This window comes from Patagioenas fasciata, chromosome 20, assembly GCF_037038585.1.
Source record: "Patagioenas fasciata isolate bPatFas1 chromosome 20, bPatFas1.hap1, whole genome shotgun sequence".
In the NCBI taxonomy this organism is placed as follows: domain Eukaryota; kingdom Metazoa; phylum Chordata; class Aves; order Columbiformes; family Columbidae; genus Patagioenas; species Patagioenas fasciata.
The window spans coordinates 3,812,357-3,836,163 of record NC_092539.1 but is presented as its reverse complement, the minus strand read 5'-3'; the positions used below and the strand labels follow the sequence as shown (position 1 = coordinate 3,836,163).

Here is a 23,807-nt window from a genome sequence, read left to right as displayed (position 1 = left end):
GAAATACTTCAATGAAAATCTCACCCAACGTCTCCAAACCTTCACAGGCAGGAGCTGCAGTCACCAAACTCCAAGCCTAGGTCACGTCTGAACGCAGAGCTCTGGAGATGGCAGCTCTGGGACGCTGCTGGGTTGAGAAGAGGTTACTCTGTGCAACAGGAAGGCAGAGCCCGGGGCTGATCTACCGCACCGAACCATAGCTGCACTGAGTATAAAATGAAACAGAATTTGCATAGCTCTCTGTTTCACAGAAAGCCAGTGGCGGGGCGGGGGACGACTGATCTTGGTAACTATTCACCTTCTGACATCAGAAACCTCCGATGCAGCATACGAGACTGCCATCGCAAAATCCCTGATCGAGAACATGAAGCTCCTTCCCCTCTTCACAGCTGCCTCCTGCTTCACGCCCCCAGGTCCCTCTTCCTTTGTACTACGAGTGATGAAGTTTTTTTTCCAGATCACATGAGCCAGGATGAAGGGGGAAAATCCTGCCAGGAACAGAGATGGGCTGCAACTTCAACCTGATCAAGGGGAGATACAGAGCAGCACCTTGAGAGCTATATAAGAATGGGCTCGGCACAAGAGCAAACACTTTTTCAGGTGAAGGACTCCCATGAATCAGCCATGCATGTGAATGAAGACAGCGTTTCAAGAAGGCTTGGAGCCACTAACAAAACCTGTTTGTATTTCATCATCGCTACCCTTGTTGCGTTACTCATCTTTGCGTTAGCCACCATCATGGTCTTGGTCGTTCAGAGGACGGTAAGCAAATTCTTACTTTATTCATTGGTTTTTCTTCTTCTTAGTTTTGTTGGGGTTTTTGTATGTTGTTTTTTTTCAAACGTACTGCTTTCCAAAAATTCTCCTGTGGCCAGAAAATCAGTTTCTACCTCCCGTTATAAATGCACACACATGAATTAAGGGAGAGAAAGATGAAACAAAGAGAGAGAGAAAAGAACTTTCCAAAAAAAGAAGACATTACCTAGCAACCTTAGCTTCCAGCATGCAATTTCTATGCTGTAAATGGAAGTGGAAAGCTTGTAATCCAAGATGCAAACCACCTGCTGTCCTGCCTAGTTAGGAGGAGATAGATCAGTGCTACCTGGTTTTATGTGTGTCTCCCGTTGCTTCTACAATGTGACCGCTGTCCAAGATGGTCTGGTTTGGTTTGTCTACATGTGTTCCTCTGAAATACTGATAAATTTTAGCAATGGACGTAACACAAGACATCTCTCTGTGTGATGCTGTGCGGTGCTGTCTGCTGTGATGAAGCAAAGCCCTTGTGAACTACCCAGAGCAAAGTAGCTCCCTCTTTATTGTCTCTCCTGTTCTCGGCTGTGATGTTTAATGCAAAAGTAGAGTTACAGCAAGGATGACTGAAGGATCTAAGTGGGGCAAGGTCTGACAAAAACAACTGTTCTCTCACCTACAGACATATTTTCCTTCTTAAAATAGAGTTGATCTCAGGTGGTTCTGGGGTTCAGTGGAGAATTAGTGAGACGGTTACAGCCAAGGCAGAGGTACAGGTGGTGGTGAATATAAAAAGTGCATTTCTAATCTTACCAGGAATGTTGTCACGAACTTTACCAGGGTAAAATGACAAGTCAGAAGTTTTATAGGCTTTGAAATCTTATTGCAAAAGTCTAAGCGCTGAAGTACCTCCACTACTATTCATAGAATGAAAGCACCAGCACGGGACTGCTGGAGGAAGTTGGCCATGGAAAACAAAATACAATCTTTCAGCTCAGTATTTCCTCTTACTAAATTTACGCCGTGCAAATTGTGTGTCTGCGTACGCACATTACCCAGAAATTAAACCATGAAGGGTCGACTGCTACATCTTTAAGTTGCACCAGAGAGGAGTCATTTACCTGAAATCAGTGTTTTTCCAAAAGAAAAGCAGTTTGGGCACAGTTAGAATGAGACATGGGGGTTTTCAAGTGATGAATGGTGGGACATTAAGGGAGAACTTTAAAATAACAGCCTGGGTAATTACAGAATTGCCACAGCTTTCCTATATAATGAGGCTTTCATTTGTGCTTATGAAAGTGAGCATTAAATTACCTCTCCATCAGGATAAATGCAGTTACACTAGTTGCCAGAGGAACAATATTACTGAAAGAGTCAAGGTTTTCATTTAAAAGAGTAATGACATTATTGCAGCTGCTTTGGAAAAGCTTGGCTGAAGGAGAAAGCAGGAAGCTGAGGTGTACAAGAAACACAAAATCCAGCAGCAATTTTACTTTGTGAGAGGAATTTAGCAGTAAAAGCATCACTTCTGTTCTTGTTCTCAGGGAGCTGAAAGCCCCTCGGTTCAGAAGCAGTATTGTCATTCTCCATCTGTGACTGGTCTTGGGTTTCCAGACCAGAGAACAAGTGTTGATTCTGTGAGACAGGTTCCTCAAGAAACTCCAACTCTTGTTTCAAAACCACTTTAGCTCCTGGTTGCACTGTCAGCGTAAGGCACAAACTTGTGGCTGGGATGAGCATCGTGTAGTTTTGACTTCAGTTCCAGGACAGGAGGTCTGGGAGGTTCCTGGACTTGGAACCCTGCGTGTGTTAAGTCCTGTTGCTGAAGAGAGTAGAACATCATCAGTTGACTTTTTCTGTTTGATTTCTCAAGAGAAGACCAACATTTTGTGTGATCAGCCTCTTGGGATGATCTGGTTTTCTCTCCAGATGTTGTCAGCTGGATTGTGTGCATGATCCTGGACCACAGGGGCAATGACGGTGACTTCATGCCCTCCCTGCACTGAGCTGAGATAAAACACTTCTGTTTTCCTCTGTCCAACACAATGTTAGAGGGTCTTAGGGACAATGTATCCCTTGCAACCCATGTCTTGGGTGCCAATGCATTAAGAAGAGACTTCTGGTGACAAGAAGATCACACAGTCCCCCAGCCCCATTGCAGGTACATGGGAGTTGGCTACTTGTCTTCCTTTTGATGAATTTACACCTGCCTAGTTTCAGATGAAGGGAGATGCATTGGAAAGGGAAAATCAAGCTGTGTAGAAACAAGGCATTCACATCACCCAAAATCTAGGTGGCTCTGAATAATGGAAATCCAACATGAAAGACGAAAACAAAAAAGCAACTCTGATTCCAAAGCTACTTCTCTGAATCTAACAGCACTTCTAATATACATTATTCCACCCTATTTTTAAGCACTCCGAGAAATTTCCTTTACTCGTTATTTTCGAGAGTGGCACAGCACATTAATGTCAGACATGGGAAGTGTCATTTGTTGGAACTAAACTACTGTTTTTGGAACTACGTGCAATGCTGAAGTCAGTTCATTTATTCAGCTTCCATCTGCAGAAACCCTTGGCTTCAGGCCATTCACTTGTCTTGATCTTTCACAAGGGACTTTATTTATCTCAGGAATAAGAATAGTCACTGTATGGTGGTCCGTAGTCTTCATTTTCTTGTCTTAACACTGTTATAAGAGCTCTAAAACCTCCACCCTGCTGCCTCCTGTGTTTCACTACTGCTGGTTTTCTGTATATATGCACAATTACGTAGATATTTCTGTATATAGAGAGATATGTAAAACCAATGAAAGAGTATGGGACAGAAAGGACTAGACAGACGTAATTTTAAGACACGCAGCCCCTAGCAAATCTTATTGTGTACTGCAGGATATGTTGTATCAGACACATAGGCCGCCTACCTCTATGAACCAGTTCTGAGTGGATGTTTGAAGTCCATGATCTGGGATGGTCCATCAGTGCTCTGCATTTTATAGACTTCACTTTTCTCACCTCTCAACTGTGTGGACAAATCTTTTCAGCAAAGTTAAGGCACCGATGTGGCAAATGAGGAGTCAGTGCAGATGTTTGTACTTGCTCAACTCGTCTTCAAGGCTGCTAGACTCAAAAATACAAAGATATAAATCCCCTTTAGCAGTGGGAGTGCTGTAACCAGAAATCGTTGCTACAGCACCGAGCGTGTTCCTGCACCACCTCTTTGGTGATTTATCTCTGCTTAAAAGTAATCTTGTCACGGGCTGCCCCAATCGGTGCTTATTGGCCCCCTCTGGTGGACAACCCCGGAAAAATTAATAATAATAATAATAATAATAATAATAATAATAATACACTGAAAATTGCCCCTGGAAGCAGATTTCCCATGCATTGACCACCACAGGAAAACCACTGAGGCATTTTAGAAGAAAACTGCCCTGTTCCAACTCTTGCCTTTGGTATTGTGACAGTCACCTGCTGTCCAGAGGTGTCAATTTAACAGGTTTTGTCAGCACTGGAAAAAACTGCATTTCGCACAGGGCTCTGTTTCCTGTGATGTGCATTATCAGATCAGCTGGAAGGATGGTGCTTTGCTTTCTGGAACTTTCACATCTGGTTTCTACCGTTGCCTCTTGGCAGCTCAGGGCCACCTACCCAAAGTGCCACTGTCACCTTTCCCTTCAGCCAGAGATGGGCAATGATGGTTTGAGGCTGAGCAGAAACACAGGAGAACAATGAGGGGTTTTATTTCAAATTGCAGACATGCTCTTGGAAGAGCCTCAGACCTGGTCAAGCTGATCCCAGGCCAGTTTCTTGGGGTTATGGTTTCAAGATATATTTTCTTGGATTTTCTAGAGGCAGATAAACACCTCAGAGACCTCTGGTTGAATGAGGATTTGCAGTTCTGACACAGGACATTAGAATGAGCCCCTAGCAGCACCAGTCTGCTTCAGTTTGGAAAATTCCTTGTAAAATTATCAAGGGAGAGAAGAAAGACATGACTTTCACTGGCACCTAATTATCATATTTTCTAATGAAGCAAACTCAAATTATTCTGCTTGCTGAGTAAAGACTGAGATCTTTCATCATCAGCCCCCAGATCACTCTAGACAGGGTGAAATTCATTGTCATGAATTCTTCCTGAGCTGGCACTGTAGAATTTAATCTATCTGGGCTCTTATTGTGTGCGTCTTTGCATTCCAAATTACAGCATTATATGCAATATTTGTGCTGTCAGAAAACAAAGAAGTAATGCCAGTAATATTTCAAAGCAAGCTTTGAATTTTGATTTGAATATCTACTCAATTGTCGCTAAAAAAAATTGCATTAGTGTCTGCTGTTTTCACCCACCAGGAGACTTCCCAGATGAGAACACAATACATTAGTACGTTTTAATTTCCTTTCTGTTGCCCTGACTACGAAACAAGCTGTGAGCCACCAGCCTTGTCCCGCATACCATCTCCGAGGTGAACACCTCACTGACCATAATGTCTCCATCACTTTAGCAACCACTTCTCCACAGGCAGCGGTGGATCTGCTGTCTGATTTCATTTAGCATAATCTAGTTGAGGACAGAGCATCCTTTTTCTCCCCCACAAAAATGCCCTTAATTCTCTGCGAAGGGCAGAAATGCTCATGTATTGCACTCAGAAGTTCCTTGAGTGGGTGCGAGAGGGACAAACCAGTGCAAGGGTCTGAGGCAGGAGCCGAGAGGCTCTGTCAGATGCTCCTTGGGAGCATTTTCAACCAAGACTGTCCTCAGTAGCACATATGATCATTTTTGTGTCCCGAATCCACGAGAGTTTGCAAGGGAGGATGTTGTGTAGGGACCAAAAAGCTTGGAAATGTCTGTTTTCTCTAGGTTACAGCTCTAGGTTCCTGTCCTAACCCCACAGCCTTCCTGTAGAGCTTATCAACAGATGATAACTTCTCCCCTGTGTTACAGAGGTGTGAGGAGAGGAAATGAACAAATTATATATTTCAGATACCCAGATTATGAAGCACTTATACCATCTCCGTCTGTAGAACACAGCATTTTGGTGTTGGACCGGAAGATAACATTGCTTTGCCGAGAGCAGCTCTACACTTCAGCCATGGCTGAAAATACGGTCACGTTAGGCCGAAGTCTAATTAAAAGTATTCTTAAACTTTTAAGGCTAGAACTTTAAGTACCACAACCGACACACCATGACTTCTCTCACTGCCCAACCATCTTCCTTCTCCCCACACCACACGTTATCCTATTCACACACAGAAGTAAAGTACTTACGTTGTAAGACCCCTGTGGATGAAGCTGTCTCCCACCACATGCATGGTGTGCCTCATTTCCATCACAAGATCTTAGATGTTCTGCTAAAGCTGGTACCAGCTTCCCAACTTTCTTCTTGTTGAACATTCTGGTTGGTCACTGGAACAGGCTCCCCAGGGAAGTGGTCACAGCACAAAACCTGTCAGACTTCCAGGAGCACCTGGACGATGCTCTCAGTTATATAGTTTCATTTTAGATAGTTTTGCAAGGAGCTGGGAATTGGACTCAGTGATCTTTATGGGTCCCTTCCAACTCCAGATATTCTGTAATTCCGTGATTCTACGCTAAATTGGGCCTGGCCTGGTTATTCTGCACAATTAGCGCAGGCAATTCATATCCTGATAAGAGGAGCTGGTTTAGGCTAGCCTGAGCACAAACCACTCCCTGATACTGATATCATGGTGGGACCTCATGGTGTGTGTCAGTGACGGGATGTGACACTGAGTTTCGAGCACTGAGGCACTCTCGGTATCTTTCCTCAGCTGCTGGGACAATTAGTTTGCTCCTTGAGGGCATTGATGGGTGATTATGAGCTGTCAAGAACCTTATTTGTGTGGAAGTAATACACAAGCAAGCACAGGCTTCAGGGGATGTATGTTTGGATAGCAGAGAGATGTGATACAACAGAAGCAAGACCACAGACGAAGCCCACCATATTGCACACATGGAGCATGTTTCCTGAAAGGTTCTCAGGCCATGCTGATTAGGGACACTAACTCATGCCATTTTGACCCTTGGGTTTCCATCCTAGCAAGAAGCAGGAGGAGAGGTGAAGCAGGACAACTCTTGTCGCTCACAGACATGCCTTGGGGCTCTACAGTTTTATTTTCATCCAGGTACTGCCTTCCCAGGGATGGCCACTGGCTCTCAAGGGTGTCCAGTCCCACTCTGTCCCGCTCTCTCCAAGCTTTGCAAGCCACAGAGTGATGTTTGCAGGGCTTGTGATTCCAAAACGGCCCTGACAGAAACCACACTCATTTCTCACCGCGCTGGGAGAGTTGCTGGCTGTGTCAGAAATGTAAATTATCTACGTTAGAAAAATAGGGCAGAGATGATTGATGCCCAAGGATAATATCCGGATGGGTGCAGAGCTTGCCGGAGCTGTCTGCTCCATGTCAACTCCTCACTGACCTGTGGGGCTCTATAGGATCCATATGGTCTGTAGCACATGGTGCTGGCTCTCTGTGTATCAGGTTGTGTTGCCTTCATGGCACGCAACGGAAACTTTTAAGATCAAGTTTTAAAGCAGGGTCATACTTGAACACGCTTAAGCTCCCAGAATAACTATCTCTTCTCTCGCTTCTCTTTCAGACAGCGGATCCTGCCATGGAGGGCATCGCAAAACCTATCAGGACAGGTAGGACACCTAAACTGACTATACATGCTGTTTGTCTCATCCGTAATGCAAATATTGCCCAGGATCACAAATAAGCCAATTGTACACATCTTAACATTTAATATAAAGTGCCTTCTTGGTGAAAAGCCAAGATAGTGGGGAGAGAGAAAAAAAAAAAAAGAAGAAGAAAAAAGCTTTCAAATTACTTGGTACCTCTGGAAACCAGCACATGAATGAGGAAATATAAAATATGTCTGAATCTTCTCTTTGCAAGAGAGTCTGTTTGCCAGAGGATGTGAACATGAGCTTGACTATCAGGTCTTATTTTAAGGGCCGGTTCTTGCACACATGGGCCTAATGCCCCTCTCTTTACAAGGCAGGGGTGCAAATGTGTCGGCACATACCTCAAAACAGCTGAAACTCCTCCTGGCCTGGGGCAGCCGTGTGTTTCCTACTGGTCTGTGGGGAAAAGGGAGGAGGGAAGGGGTAGGTCTGGAAGGGGAGAATGGAGAACAGCAGCAAGACGCACGGAGCAGGAGTTACAACAGAGTACAAGCACAGGGAGACCTGAACAGGAAAAAACTGTCGAAATCAACTAACAGAGACAGTATACCAAGATTTTGCTTTTCCTTAGCACAAATCAGGAGGAGAACTATTTATTTCATTGACATTGCCTCCCTGGCCATATGACCTTTACACCAAGTATTTCGACTTCTTGCAAACACAAGTTCAAACTCCATCCCAGAGGACTGGAGATACCATCGCCGCCCGCTTTATATATGGGAAAATGAAGCAGAGTGTTCATCTAGAAGCATTGGCAGAGTGGGAGATTGACATTCAAGGCCAAAAGGGTCATAATCATGTAACGATCTTTTCTACAGCTGTGTTTTGGCACACAGGTGACAAAATGCAGCACTTGGGCAATAATTTCAGGATTTCTGAATCCAGAACTCTTCCATATTGGACTTGTTTCATAGTCCATGAGTCTCAAAGCAGTCCCTGCATGTCCCTCTGTCCTTGTGAACTTCACATCTGGCCTAATTAATTTTTCTTCTACAATTTCTGGAGGGATATTCTTTTTCCCATTAGGGTGTCCATAAGGCTTCCTAAGCACATATTGCTTTCTCTCATATCAACTCAAGTAGCTCCTTAAGTCTTTCTAAGTCTTTTAGTGCTTTATTTTGTCCCTGAAGTTCCTCAGAAATAAAGAAGAGTATTAACATACACGGCAGATTTGGATAAGGGCATTTGGACAGACATATCACATCCTAAAAGGTGCCCAAAAGGGAGCTTCACAAACCTAACAGGTTGCAAAGCATCAGCCTCACAGCCTGTGGTCCCTGGTGACAATGGAGGGTCCCCAGGGCAGCACCTCCGCTCCTGGGAAGCCGTGTAACCCCAGAGAAGTCACCAGAACTGTGCTGGTTTCCACATCTCAGTTCTACCACCAGTTCGGTGAAAGCTGTCGGTGTGGAGTCTTTGACAGAGGAAGAGCCACAGGGACTGTATCTGTAGGTCAGTATTTCTCAAAGCAAAGCGTGAGCGGTACTGGCATTCCCAGGGCAGGCAGAAGAGGTCTCACTAGTTCGAAACTACATTGCAATCTATATATATATATTTTTTTTTTTTTAATTTAATTTCATATCAGGCAACGGCAACCTGTGCCAATTGCTTTTTCTCCTCATCACTAACTGGCAGGTGCCAGGCAGGAGGAACACGCTCTTTCCAGAAATGCACAAGATGCCGTTTCATTAGCCAGAAGCCTTTCTGTCTTAGAGTCGGTATCAATTACAGGCTCAGAATTCTGCTGCTAAATCAGAGACGATGCTATTAGTGAAAGACAAAGGAGGGAATGACAGAGAAACCCCACAAGGCAGGAAGAGCTGCTGAAAGCTGTTTGGACAGGGTGTGAGTGCTCCACCAGCCCACCCCTCATTGCCTATCAGTCTCTATTGCCTGTCTCTGGCAGGGTAATGGAGCATTAAAGTGTAAGTGAATCACAATGGCCTTTTATTTTTCTCTTAAAATGCATAAAGCAGGGCTAATTGATTAATAAATCCCAGCGGTTAATTTACTGAGGCCCCTCGGCAGGGAGCTCTGTCATATGCTGCCAGGCATCGCTTGCTGACTTCTAAGCAGCAGCTGCAAGGTCCCATCGCAGCTGCAGAGGAGCAAGAAACAGAAACGTAAGAACCAGAAATGTAAGAAACATTTCAGTACAGGGACTGTGGCGAGGCTGAAGTTGCTGTGGATTTAGATTTGGATCCATGTCTGCCTCTCAGGCAGCCCAGATGTTGACAGTGTAATTTGGAGGTATCTTGTTCACAATGGGGTTTTGTTGTAAAAGCAGGCAAGTGAGAAAAAAATGAGTATTGCTGACTTGCTGGGTTGGTGCTCAGCCTTGCTCCAGCCCCGTGTTGGTATTGATGGGGAGGCTGAAGGTACCTACTTGTTCAAAACATCTTGGAGATGTCAATGGGGGATGCAGGATGGTGCCAGTAGGAGCAGCTGGGCTTCACTCAGATACAGACTGGATTGTGATGCTAATGGACACTGGTCCAGACACCGTTACTTGTCTGAATTAATTTTGCAATATTACAGCAGGGAAAACACGATGATTTAATTTAGATTTCCAATGAGATTATGTTCTATTACCAGCTAAGCAGCAGTGGGCACTGCAGCAGATTTATAGAAGGTTTACATTCCTGACTCAGCTGTCAGTCCCCAATGGATGGGTCTGCAGGAACCTGCAAGCTGAGAGCGATGCAGTGTCAGCTGATTAAATATTAGCGTGAAAAATGACATCAGTCTCCTCAAAACCTCTGTGCCATTGTCGGTGGAGTACCTGAGCAACAGGGGGAAGGAATTAAATCCATTACAAACTAAAGGTTTGTGAAATGCTATTTCTGTGGAAATATTTCTCTCTGGAAACTCACCCACATTTCATAAGTATCAAATCATATACTAATATGGGCCAGTGAGGTATTATTGTTAGGTTCATTTTTCTAGAGGGAACACTAAGTCACAGATAAATTTATGACCTGCAAACATCTAGAGAGGTTCAGCCCTCATCACCTCCTTGCTGTCCTTTCCAAGCCTCATTTCCCCATAACTGTGATCCAAGACTAATGGCTCTTCTTGTTATTTTGAACAGAAAAGACATGATACCAAAATGTCTTCTAATTTATAAAAGGAAAAACCTGCAGATACACACACACAAACACAGACTATTTATAGATATTTTTGTCTGGCAGTAAGTTGATGAACAGACCAGGAAAGGATATCCAGCACCCCATTCACAGTTTCAATGGGAAATAGGTTCCCAAATAAAAACCTGGCTCTGAGAAATAAGATCACACAGGTGACATTCACATCCTTGCTACCCCGGAGTAAACCAGACTGAAGCCAGTGGAGCAAACAAGTCTTCCCAGATGTGCAGCAATATCTCTGAGTGCAGTTTGGCCTTCGGCACCCAAATCTGGTCTTCTCCAGCCTGGAATTGTCCCTCATGAAATTGTTGGGTTGTTAGTCACAAAACCCATGATAGTGGATTCTTCAGAAACAGACATTCCACGTTTGGACCGTACAGATTTTTGCCTTCTCAGTTTCAGTTACATGTATGTCTTGTGTGCATATACGCAAAACTGTGTTAGGTTCTATGTGCTTTTGGGGAGGTTGGGAGAGATGAGCTGTGTTTCTCAGTCTGAAAAATTTTGGCAAGCCCAGGCTTGCAAATGCTAGAAAGGATGCACAGGCATCCTCATAGGCAAGCATCCGGGGGAAACTGCAGCTGGACAGATTCCAGTTAGTCATAACAGGGGCTGATTGCTTATTTAATTAATAACGTGATGATCGGTATTGCTACAAAATGCTGAATGTTAGATCTTTCATCTCTCCAATACTTAAAATGCAAGCTACAGATTAATATATATATATATATATAGAGAGAGAGAGAGAGACTAATAGCTCATGAAGTTACAGGACCTGTGCTATATGGTTGAGTAGGCTAGAAACCTTAGTAGTTTTGACCTTAAACTCTACAAGTTTTGCAGTAGCCAGGTGTGCAGTGACGAGTTCATAAGAAGTTCTTCCTAAATTTGGAGGAAAGGGCTACTACTGAAGTTCACATTTTTGGAAGGAGGTAACATTGGCAGCTCAGTTCAGTCCCCTTTCAGTGCACAAGACCACAGTGACAGTGCTTGGGCTCTTGAGGACCAAAGATACATGTGTGACCGGCACAGCCACAAGCAGAGCCCAGCTGGGACATCACCCAGCTGGCACTTGTCACAGCGTCACCCAGCAGGGACAGCCCAGCAGTGGCAGCTGTTTGCAGGTCACTTACCTGGGAGGAGAGAGTTAAAGATTGCTACAGGGACTTCAAATAGTGGCTGCTGAGAAATAAAACTAGGCAAGTTCTGCTAACTCTGGCCTACTGACAGAGACATATGGAATCACCTTGTCTCATTCTACAAGCACTTGAATTGGTGGGGGTTACGGAGGAATTGAAAGCAGTTTATTGTCTGTCTGTAGTTCTTTACCTCGCAAGATGAGTTCAGGTTTTCGACCTGCTCCTGTGCCTGTCCACACTTGGCTACCAGCGAGACGTGATGCCTTACACACTGCAGGGGAATCTCGCTGTCAGAGGTGACGGGTAGCGGGACAAGCCTCAAAAACCCCATTTGAGGGGCTTTCCATGTCCGGGTAGCAACACTTTGCACTCTGGTGTGCCACTTTCAGCTCTCGATTTCACTGCCCTTTGTCCGTGCTCCTGTTATACCCATCTCAGGGGTGGGAAAGCTGAGGCAGCCAACAGTGAGGAGAGTTCCCCAGGCAGAGTTACATCCACCTATATCCACATGTCCCGCAGCCCTGGGGGGACACAGCATTTTCAGGTCCTGCTGTGTTTTGATGAGGCTCTTTCCATTAAGCACAGGGGGTGGAAATCATGGGAATGCCAGTGAGGCCACAGCTCCTCTGAGCCCCATTTCACCGTCCTGTGGTGCATCCCCTTTGGGTCAGCTGGGAAAAGCTGCTCACAGAAATAGTCTGGCCCTTTTGCTCAGGGCTGCACCCTCTGGATGCTCATCCTATGGTAAAAGGGGTAAGGAAGACAGAAGTGAATTATCTCCTGATAGTTTTTTTAGGACAAAATAGTCTAAATGGCTTCCTAAAAAGACTCATTCCTTATCAGAAGGCTTCCTTCAAGCAACCTGATCTTCAGCATCTGTGCATTATGGTGGGCAATCAAACCAGTGTGGTCTCCTTGGTACTTAGTCCCAAACATGGCTTTGCTTTTCCTCCCTCTCACAGTATTTTTAAGCACATATAATCCTATAGACTTCGGTAGGATTACTTCTGATTTACAGTGTTACTACTGTAAAGCCAATTAGGCGATGTGACTGAACACATCCATCAATCAGTCCTGAAACTCTAGTAATTTCAGTCTCTCCTGGTTTGCACTGAAATGTTTCAGGTTAAAGAATTAACTAGAGAAACAGAACTAGAAAACAGTTCTAAGCTGGCTCAGCAGAGCAAGAACCGGAAATCTCTCTATATATAAAAAACAGGGGTTTTTTTTCCATAACTTGCCTTCTCAGAAACACAGCTGATGTCACCAAATAAATGGTTTGAACGCACATCCACAAAACTTGCTGACATCGATAAGTGTAAGGACAGTTTCGGAAATGCGAAGTGCAGCTAGACCAGCGAGGGGCAAATCTTGAGAGATGCCGTGAATATCCTGAGTCAGCTCATGATGGATGTGGCTCTGGGCAGCACCACCAGGTTTGCAGGGCCAGCGTTTTGCTGGGGATGTTCTGTTTCATACCGTAAACCCACTAAATACCACCAAGTTTCTGCAAAAATACTCTCCTTGCAGGACACTTGTGATGCGAGTGGGCTCAGGGCACTGACTGCATTACCAGAGACTTGCTGCCACTTTAACAGTTTTGGGTTGAAAAAAGATCCAGAAGGGTTTTCTCCCATCCTATCCCATATCTCTACATCTCTGTGCACTCCCTAAAATGCTATGTTGATGTGACTAACATCAGGAAAGTAAGCTTTGGTTTTTCTTTGGGGATTTCCAGTGTAGCCAATGGACCTGAGATACACAAATTACCCATTCTTGGAGCACAGTGAGCACCTGCTTCCCTCAAAATTGTTTCAACTACTGAAATGAGAGAAAAATTGCAATTCTTTCACAATATGCAGTCTTCTTCTTCAACAGGGAGGGCAAAGGGTGCGATGTTACAAATCACCAGTCAGGGGGACTTGTATGTGGGACCAGCTTCTCCTTGATTTTTCCATCTTCCTGACCAAGTATTGCTTAGAAATCAGGCCATGAAGATACTGCAAGGGTCTGGAGATTTGCATGTCTTTATTTGTACCCTTAGTTTCAGAAATCCTATGAAACTTAAGATCCTTGTCTCACTCTACATTTAGTAGACTCCTTCTGGTTTATGTAAGGAACAAGAAATGTGTCATCTGGTGTCACGAAGTAGCATCAAGATTTAGTAGAACCTAGTTTTGTGTACTAATTGGTCCTTAGGAGACCCCTGTAGGGTGGGTGGCTCTTGTATCAATTTTATAAGCGATTTGTGATTTATAAGGTGATTTGTGTATCTTGGGAGAGAGGAGTGTAATTTGGTGAGACTTTAATGATATTCCTTCATACTTTATTTCTCCTATTCAGCTGTAGAATAAAACACAGCATATTCCCAAGTTCCTATGCTCATTCCTTCCACAGCTGCAGCAGGGCCAGGAGGCATAAAGGAGAACCAATACAATCAGAAAGAACCACTCACCTGTCTGGTTGCACCCACTGGGATATACACTATTTTCCTGAATCTGTACCTTGTCTGGGTATCCATATGCCTGTGGGCTGCACAGATCAGTACAAACTCTGCTCTATACAATCACAAAATTAAGGAGGAATATTCAGTGCCATTCACTGAATGCCCAGCAAGGTGAGAGGAGGGAAAGCTTACACAGAGCAGACGGGAAGGTGAAATGTGGCTGGAAAGGAGGTGAAACACATGGGGAAGTGATGGGCTGCAGGAGCTGAGACACTGGGATGCAGGAGTTGGGATACAGGGAAGCAGAGGTGGGATACAGGAGCTGGGACACCAGGATGCAGGAGTTGGGACACTGGGAGGCAGTGCTGGGATGTGGCAGCTGGGACACCAGGATACAGGGCAGGGACACCAGGATACAGGAGCTGGGATACTGAGAAGTGGTACTGGGCTACAGGAGCTGGGATACTGATGCAGTGCTGGGATGCAGGAGCTGGGATACTGGGATGCAGGAGCTGGGACATGGGGATGTTGGAGCTGGGATACTGGGAGATGGTGCCAGGATGCAGGAGCTGGGACACCACTGCGGTGCCAGGATGCAGGAGCTGGGACACAAGGATGTGGGAGCCAGGACACCAGGATGTGGGAGCCAGGACACGGGGATGCGAGAGCTGCTATACCGGGAGGTGATGCCGAGATATAGGAGCTGCGACGCCGATGCGGTGGTGGGATGCAGGAGCTGAGATTGAAGGAGGGGTGCTGGGATGCAGGAGCTGAGATTGAAGGAGGGGTGCTGGGATGCAGGAGACAGGACAGTGATGCGGTGCCGGGATGCAGGAGCCGGGATGCCCCGCAGTGCCGGGCGCGGCCGGCGGAGGGAGCCAGGCCATCGCGGCCGCCGCCGGGCGCCCTGCGCGGGGCAGCCCCAGCTGGTCCCCGGCCCGGAACTGCGGGTGTTGGGGACATTCCCGTGACACACGGCTGCCGTTAGGGTGTGTGTCCCGCCTCTGCCCTTATGGCCGCGCACGGAGGGACAGAATCCCAGAATGTCAGGGGTTGGAAGGGACCTGGAAAGCTCATCCAGTGCAATCCCCCCCATGGAGCAGGAACACTCAGCTGAGGTTCCACAGGAAGGTGTCCAGGCGGGTTTGAATGTCTGCAGAGAAGGAGACTCCACAACCTCCCTGGGCAGCCTGGGCCAGGCTCTGTCCCCCTCACCAGGAAGAAGTTTCTTCTCAAATTTAAATGGAACCTCCTGTGTTCCAGTTTGCACCCATTGCCCCTTGTCTTAGGATTGTTTGTCACCAAGAAGAGCCTGGCTCCATCCTCGTGACACTCACTCTTTACACATATATAACCATTAATACAGACACTCCTCAGCCTCCTCTTCTCCAAGCTAAAGAGACCCAGATCCCACAGCCTTTCCTCATAAGCGAGATGCTCCACTCCTGGCTCCCTGGGCGGCAACTTTCAGGTCTGAACAACCAACAACCTCACCTGAAGTCCCAGCAACACCCACATTTTAACTGTGGGAGAACAGAATGACATTTCAAAAGCAGCTGAAGAGCCATTTTCAGATATATGTTCCACTTAAATATTTGAAAGCTTCTTTCTGCCACTGCACCATACAAATAACTTGGTTAAATTAAGCTTACCTGCACGTAATTTCTATTTGTAATGAGGAGAATAAGAAATACAATTTTTTGGACTGATGGCTGCAATCTACCAGAGCTTTAAACTGCCATAAATTCACTAATTGAGCTGCACTGCTATAAATTCCGTGTGCAGATCAGACACTATCAGGCAAAGAGTAAGAACCAGGTCTCCTACGTGCTGTTCTACCTGCTGCTGCTTGTTGCTTTAGAGCTGCTGCTGGGGGGTTTGTCAGTAGTGCAGTTATAGCAAATGAGGTGCCAAATGCTGACAGCATTTTACAGGACAAAAAAAGAGTGGTCACTTAATCTGTTGTTTCCTTCAGGGAACACCTCTGAAGATTATTTAAGAATCCTACAGAACGTCCCAACCAAGGGAGCTGCTGCGTACATGAGAGGTGAGTGGAGCCCAGCGGAGGGAGGGCAGAGCTGACTGCAGTCATGTCATTCATGTCATTCAAACTGGGGTTAGTGGCAAATAGGTTTTTGACCAAGTGGGCACTTTATACGAAAAAAACATCCTTAGCTTTCCCAAAATGTGGGTGTGTTTGGGAAACCTCATATCTGATCACATAAACATTATTTTTTAAACTTGATAAGAAAAAATAAATAGAGAGATACCTTCTGCTCACAAACACTTGAATATACATCTCCACTACTTCCCTTTAAATATTGCAGAAGGCCATTTTCACAGCATCTCCCTGTCCTGGGTTTCCCGAGGGCTGTGTAAGTCCTTGGAACTTTTCAACACCCCACCTCCCTGTGTGAACTCTCCGGTTTCTGGCCATGGTGTTTTCTTGGAGTTTCCTGCAAGAAAACCACTGAACAGGTGTCTCCATTGACCAGAAAATACACTGCTGGGAGTCACATAATGCTGAGCTCAGCTCACTAGAGCTCAATGTCTCATTTTTAAATTTGTTTGTTTTCCTTTCTAGTGTCCAATCCAGTAAACAGTTTAAAGCTGAGCTTGGTTGAGAAGGGCGTTTGTGAAGACATCCAGTGCAAGAGCGAAGAGCTGGTGATAAAGAAACAAGGCCTCTACTTAATCTATTGCCACTTGAACTTTAATTTTCCCAACTATTCAAACAGCCCCACCGACCTCAAGATAGAGATTCTTGTCAATGACGAAGTCAACAGGCAAACATTATCCACATGGTGCGCATCAGAAACCTGCCAAGAAAAGACTTTCAAGACTTTGTTCCAGCTCCATTTGACCTACCTGGATGTGAAGGACCGGATTTCAGTAACACTTAATCATCCTAAATTCTTGAATGAAATTTCTCTTCCCAATGAAAATGTTCTCGGTGTCTTGAGGTACAGCGATTAAACGTGAGCAGCTCTCTGACTTCTGCTGCTGCTCAGATTTCTCTTTCTCTGAACAGCAGCCTGCTTCTACTCGGCAACACCTTGTTTTAAATTTGCTATCTTACCTCATGGCTAAGGGCAATGAAGACCTTTGTGAGTGTCCCAGAACGAAACCTAAAACACTGCAAGACCCAAACCCAACAGATTGCTCTGGTTTGGCTCAGGGTAGGATTGTTGTTGGACTATCCGGCATACAACCCACAGACCTGCCAAGGGTTCCTCAAAACAATCCTGTGTAAACACAGATTGAAACGTAACTCGATTATGGGAAGAATACGCAATGTTGAGACTTCTTGGCTTATGGACCACTGGCAAGGTGCCTGTGCTCAGGAGACGGGGAAATCTTTTTAACTGTATTTTATGGAGTAATATTTTGACATGGTCTTTCCACAAGACTAACAGTCAAAGCTTGTCATTAAGACTTTATTTACAGAAGGGGTATGCAACAACTCTGGAGTAGGTTTATGGACAAGTTGTATGAAAGCAAAGATGATGAAATTCTTGACTCTCAGCCTGGTGGCTAAAACTCTGGGACAGGACATAGGAGATTTGGGACTTACAGGATATTTCTGTGCTGCATTCTGCTATGGACTTTATGCAATCTACTTCCAAGTGTCTTGTTTTTCACTATTTATCCATCTTTTCTATTTAAATACGAAGCTTTTGTATATGCACCACATTCAGCCTTGCTTCTCACCTGGGGTTTCTAGACTTTTTCATAACAAATATTAAAATAGCAATCAAGTTGCAAATTTAGCCACATAACAAAGTTCATTATGATACATTCTCCTGTGATCCTGCCCTGCCTGTTTGGCAGCACCGTGTGTGACACCAGACCACAGTGGTGTGTAAACACACCTCCAACACCCGCACTTTCTGAAAACCCAAGATTCAGATCTGAGGTCCAGACTTTCCCCAAATTTCAGACCTGGCCCTCAGCTGAGAGCTGTGGGGTTTGGGCAGTCCGGAGAACAGATGCTATCTGAGCTCCTCTGGCTTACCGGAAAGCTTAGATAATGAAGGACGGAAGAGTGATCTCAGACCCTCTTATTCTATGAATTGCAGTAACACAGGAATCTACCTGAAATGTAATTCTTACAGTGTGGGGAGGGAAGGGATGAAAAAGTTGCAAACGCTGGTACCACTTCACTCTTTCCTCTTTTCCCTTCATCCCTGAGATCCCATTAGTCTCTATTTTCATTGCTATTCAGCTTTTTCCCCTTGCATACCTGTATCTTCTTACCTTTACCCAACTAGAGCTTGGTGGTCTGTTCACATCAGAACATTCAGTCAGAGATTTAGTTTCTGCCTTCAGAAACTCAGTGAGTGTTCTATATATTCCAAGTTTAGTTGATGTTGTCAACTGATGTAGCTTCATTTGTGTGAGCACACTCAAAATATTTCTAATAGTAATAATTTGCCCAGAAACTCATGGTACATGTCAGTGAAGTTTTGTCCTGTTCACCAGGTGACTTCAAAACACACAAGGAACTCTCCAATGGTTATGAGCAATGGATGTGATTCATTGCTAGAGTGACAGACTTTCTGTTTTGACAGACATTGAGAAGAACAAAAAATCCTTTTGCTATTAATGGGCAGGGCAGGGGCGGGGGGCGGAAATCCATGTTTTCTTTTTTATTTTTCCTCTTAAAGAAAATCAATTAATTTTTATAGGGATCAGCTTACCCTGTCTATGACATTGTGACTTTCCACTGGAAGTCCTCACTCCTCTGGACACTATAAAGCTTCCATGTGTGTGAATAGTTTTTAACCTCTATCTGCCTCCACCTTGATACACATGAGTAATGCCCAGAGAAGTTTAAGCAAGACTGGCAGTCAGGAATCATAGCTCCTGAATATAGAAACAGCAGCTAATGAATGAAAATATGCATTTACTCACACATACTCCCCTCCCCCTGCCTCTCATCAAAGGCTTTTAATTGAAAGAGAAAGACCATTCTTTAAAAAAGTAAAGCAGCTCCCTGCATATGATGATTTTATTCTATTATTTTGCCAGATGGAGGAAATCCTGGCAAAGCAGTGCTGAGCTTCTCAGCCCCAGGGTTTTTAATACCACAGGGTAAAGCAATCTGGCCTCTACTCCTTTGCCTCTGAGAAACAGTAATAAATTATAGCCATAAAGGGAGCCCATTAATAGTGTGTGATGTGCCATCAGTTATAAAAATGTTAAATAGCTTTCTCTGGAACAAGGCCCTGAGCCAAGCAGCAGCCTTCACGCTTTCTGGCAGACTCCAAGCCACTTCACTCTTCCATCCTTTTTCCTTCTCTTATTTCTTAGTTTTTGAAGCAGGTCATTTTTGACAACAAGCCCATGCTAAGAAAAAGAAAGTCCAGGCTGATCCTTTGCACAGTGCTGTGTCTTTAAAGCAATGTCAACAGCAACAAATGTTGGGGAATGACCCATTCCCATGGCCACAGCTTCACCGTTCGCAGCAGACAAGCTTTTCTGCAGGAGGGTCCTCACTGCTCTGAGGAGCAACCTCAAACCTCCAGACCCTGCTCTGGTTCCCCACCCCGGGGCTCAGTCCTTGGGAAAGGAAGAACCACTGAAAGCCCTGAAGTCACGGAGAAATTTTGAAAACCCGTCCCTTTGTCCTCAGATGTGGCAAACGTGGGTTTCTGTGCGTGTGTTCTGTTGCTAACTTGACCAGAAACGGGAACACCAGTGATCTCACAGCACGACTGCTCTGTTGGGGTTTCTTGGCCCTTCCCCGACATCGAGAAGTTGCACTCTTAGACTACTTTCTGCTTGGCTAAGGAACATCTACAGGCGTTAATATACGTCATTATTCATAATCTTGGCTAATAGGAAAAAGGCGTATTATTGGCTTAATTCTGTCGTTAATTGCTATAGAAAATGTTAACAGGGACTTAAATAGAAGTCAAGTCATTGCAATATGCTTCCATCCAAGCTCACCCAGGGGCAGCAAACGAAAATCAGATTAAGTTTAATATCAGAGATTAGAGCTGGTTCTGAACGTTACCACAGCTATGAAGACTCTGAAACCACGACTGCAATTAGACTTCCCAAGGCTTGATGACACCTCCCATCAAATTGGCCTGAACCCAAACTCCTCCAAGCTCAGATCTGAAAATTTCGTCACAGTTTATCTGACATAGATTCATTATTTAGGCTACGCGAGTGCTTACTGAGGGACTTGGAAGTTTTGCGTTCACCTCACTTCTGTGTTTGTTTTTTTTCCATTTTCTTTTTTCCATCACTTCCCACAGGGAGGAAATATCATAGTCACCTGGGGGGAAATCCTTTGTTGTGCCATGGGCCAGCCAAAATGCACAGCTATCCTCCTTTAAAGATCCCGCTTGGATCAATAGTGCATCAACCTTCTCTTGCAAGGTACCGACATGACTCTGCGCTCCTCTTGTGCGCTCAGATTCCATTAGAGACCAAAAAACCTTCTGCAAAAACCTTGGCCATGTGCTCATGCTCTTAAATTAATTAATTAATTAATTAATCATTCTTTGGATGCTATTAGATAAAAAAATTGCAAGCAGCTCTATTGTTTTTTTTCAAGTGCCCTATCCTGAAGTTAAAGAAAGGGACTGCTTGACACAAATAACCAACCAAAAAGCAAAAGAGGTAAGAAGACTTTGCATTTTGGGACCTCTAACTAGGCCTTACTGACAGCTCTTTACAAACTGGAAATGGTAAAACTTGTGTTTGGTACAAATAGCAAGGGAAGACCTCAAAGCAAAGGCAGCTTCTGTAGGAGGAATGACTGTAAAAATGCGAATTCTGACAAGCAACACTTGTGACAGCAGGAGTTACACTCAATGACCTCAACGCCTCTTCCAGCCTCGGCTTTTTATGGTTATAATAGGCTCAATTACATGGAGGACTACGAGGATAACAGAGTTTTGGAAACACGTTTTAGAAAAGCACGTTCTGCAGCCATGCTCTCCCCACCCCGTCCCCAGGAGAGCTCAGCTGAAGTGGTTCAAATTTCCAATTGCTCTTTTCAATGCTGATCCCAGGAGCTTGACCGTTTGGGCTGAAGGAGCATAGAGACCCAAGAAGGACAACATGGTACGTTCTGAAATGCAGGTGCTTCCATGGAGAGTGAAGGTGGTGAGACCCCAGAGTCAAACATCTGCATGAGGACCAGAGCCCTCAGCCCACCATGCTCAGCATCCCCCTGGGCTGTGGGTACCAGCCCCCATCCTCTGTTGTAAGACCAGGATGTTGTACACCATGGGTAAATTCATCATGCCATATCCTGCGGTATTGGCACACCATTTCCCTTCAGCCGTGTCCACGGCAGCTAAATTTAGGATCCCTGTCTGTCTCTATAGCCAGAGTGAAGCAAGAACCTCCAGGAGGTGAGTCAGAGCACCCAAAATAGCTGCCTAGGCCAGACATCCTCAGCTGCTGAGGTTTTGCTCAGTCCCGTCACCAGATCCTTGGCCTCAACATCTTCATTAAGTCCATGATCTCATTCAATTCAAGATAAAGAAAAGATAATTCAATCTATGGATTTATAATTTATGGGCACTTTCCACAAATGGACACTCCTTTGAGGCCATGGGAGGCTCCTGGAAAGCCCACGGCCCTGCAGCAGAACATGCTTGTGAGGTAAAACACAAAAGTCAATGGAGCCAGTTGTTAAATTTACGGGCACAGAAGAATCAGATTTGCCTGCTTAGGTCATTTTCATTCCCACCCGCATCTATCACTTGGACTTGTCCAGGACTGACAGAGGGAGAACAGCATTTCGGAATTAGGCACCAATTTAGTGCTTTGGTTTTGCAGTGACTGTTTTTGCACCTAAAACTGTTTAGGAAGCACTTGACCTTTTTTTTTTTACATTTCTTCATATTACATATTTAAAACGTCCCTGTTTTTCTAGTGTTCTGCTTCTTCCTCTCTTTGTTTCTTCTTCTTCTGTGTAAAAGTGGATGGGAAAAATCAAATAAAATATAAAGGAGAAAAAAGGGAAGGAAACCAAACAAGTGGGAAAAGTCAGAAAATAACCCCACACTTGTTTGAATGAGCTCTGCAGAAGCTCTGACTCCAAGGAACTGAGTCAATAGTGGCGTATGCAACAATCTGAAAATAGGTATTTCTAGGGCTTATGCTTTAGAGGAAGGATAAGTTTAATGCTTAAAAATGAGAATTTTATGCGATTTTTTAATACTTTATATGAATGTGATTCCAGGGGCTTCCACTAAGTTCCTCAAGCTTGACAGTGGTAGAAGAGCAGAACTTTTGCCTCTGGCAAGCAGAATTGTGTGCAGTATAGCAGAGCCTTTATATTTAAAGGGTATTTTGTTCATGTATAAACCTGACTGTGTTGTGAGACAGTTCACTGGGGGCTTTAGCAATAGACACATATGAAATGTCAAAATAATTATGTCATGTAAAATGAAATCGTTCTATATTAATTATTACAGTTTAAGTATTGGGGGCATGGGTGTTTTCCTGAATAAACAGATCTGATCCAAAACACAGTGCTAAACGTGTCTTTAATCACCTTCAGAGTTATCGCAGAGCACGTCTCCAGGCAGAGATGTGTACAGACCTGATCCTTTTTTTCTTTTATTTTTCAAATGGGAGTAAAATGTCTGTATGAAGATTTAATGATTTAAACATTTGAGGTGAATGCTAATTAAAGTTTTGGAGTTCAGTCCTGGAAAGCACTCAGTACTTTTGCTCTCAGACGAACACTTTCAGTGCAGACTTCACTTCAAGCAGGTGTTTAATTGACAACCAAGAGGCTCTAAAAATATGTGGCCACTTAAATACACGACTGTTTCAAAGCAGGAACAAAGAGATTGAATGAGCTTAGGTGCCTAAATAATTCTGGGTCATGGCATTATATTAACAACTCGGTAATGTACATTTATCTAGTGTCAATATTTTTGAAGAGTCACTTGGGCTTTTCCTTAGACTTTGGTCTTTCATTACCACACAGATTAGGCGTTTTTTAAGCTCCAGATAACTCAGTTCAACTTAAAGGTTGTAAAACTCAATAAGCAACGAGGACTTCTATGTGTGTTTTGCTTAGGTATTACATGAAGTCACTGAAAGGATAACAGGAAATGAAAAGCAAAAGATAAAAAACATTCTTAAGCTGATTGAAAAAAAAAATAAATAAAACTAATAAACTGTAGCAACGCAAAATTTGCGTAAGAACACATAATAGACATGATTCATTCTATAAGTCCCTTTATATTAAGTTCTGTGCAGATAAGAAAAAGTCACTTCCTCATTGTAAAAGGTAAAGAAATTGGAAAATAACTTTATAAATAATCTCCTCCATGAGCTATGTGCCATGTACAATTCAAAAGGTAATTCATTTTCTTTTACTGAAGTCTGAGATTTACCACCAGTAGGACTATAATGAAACAAAAATACGATTTATTGTAGCAGAATCACTGGGATGTCATTAATTGTCAAGGAGACACTTCATTAGCAGTAATTATTAGACACTGCCAGCTAGAAGACTGATCCTTTTAAAAGGTGAAGTAAAGGCCGTTTTATGTATTGCAGAGGGAAACAAAACTTGCTGGTTTGAGTCAAAACTGAGAGTTGCTATTCTGGGGTCTGCAGTGGTTGGCTGCACCACAGCATCC

The 23,807-nt window shown here is 44.2% G+C and overlaps 1 protein-coding gene and 1 long non-coding RNA gene across 4 annotated transcripts in view; one reads left to right on the top strand and one right to left on the bottom strand.

Annotated features, from left to right (window-relative positions):
* The window catches only part of LOC136110315 (uncharacterized), a 92,878-nt gene that overhangs the window by 17,876 nt on the left and 51,195 nt on the right, over positions 1-23,807 (bottom strand). The window lies entirely within an intron of this gene.
* TNFSF8 (TNF superfamily member 8) lies at positions 568-17,157 on the top strand. Its single transcript, XM_065854179.2, has 4 exons — positions 568-762; positions 7,363-7,408; positions 16,157-16,228; positions 16,766-17,157. Exons 1-4 carry the CDS (start codon positions 568-570, stop codon positions 17,155-17,157), a joined length of 705 nt encoding a protein of 234 aa, XP_065710251.1.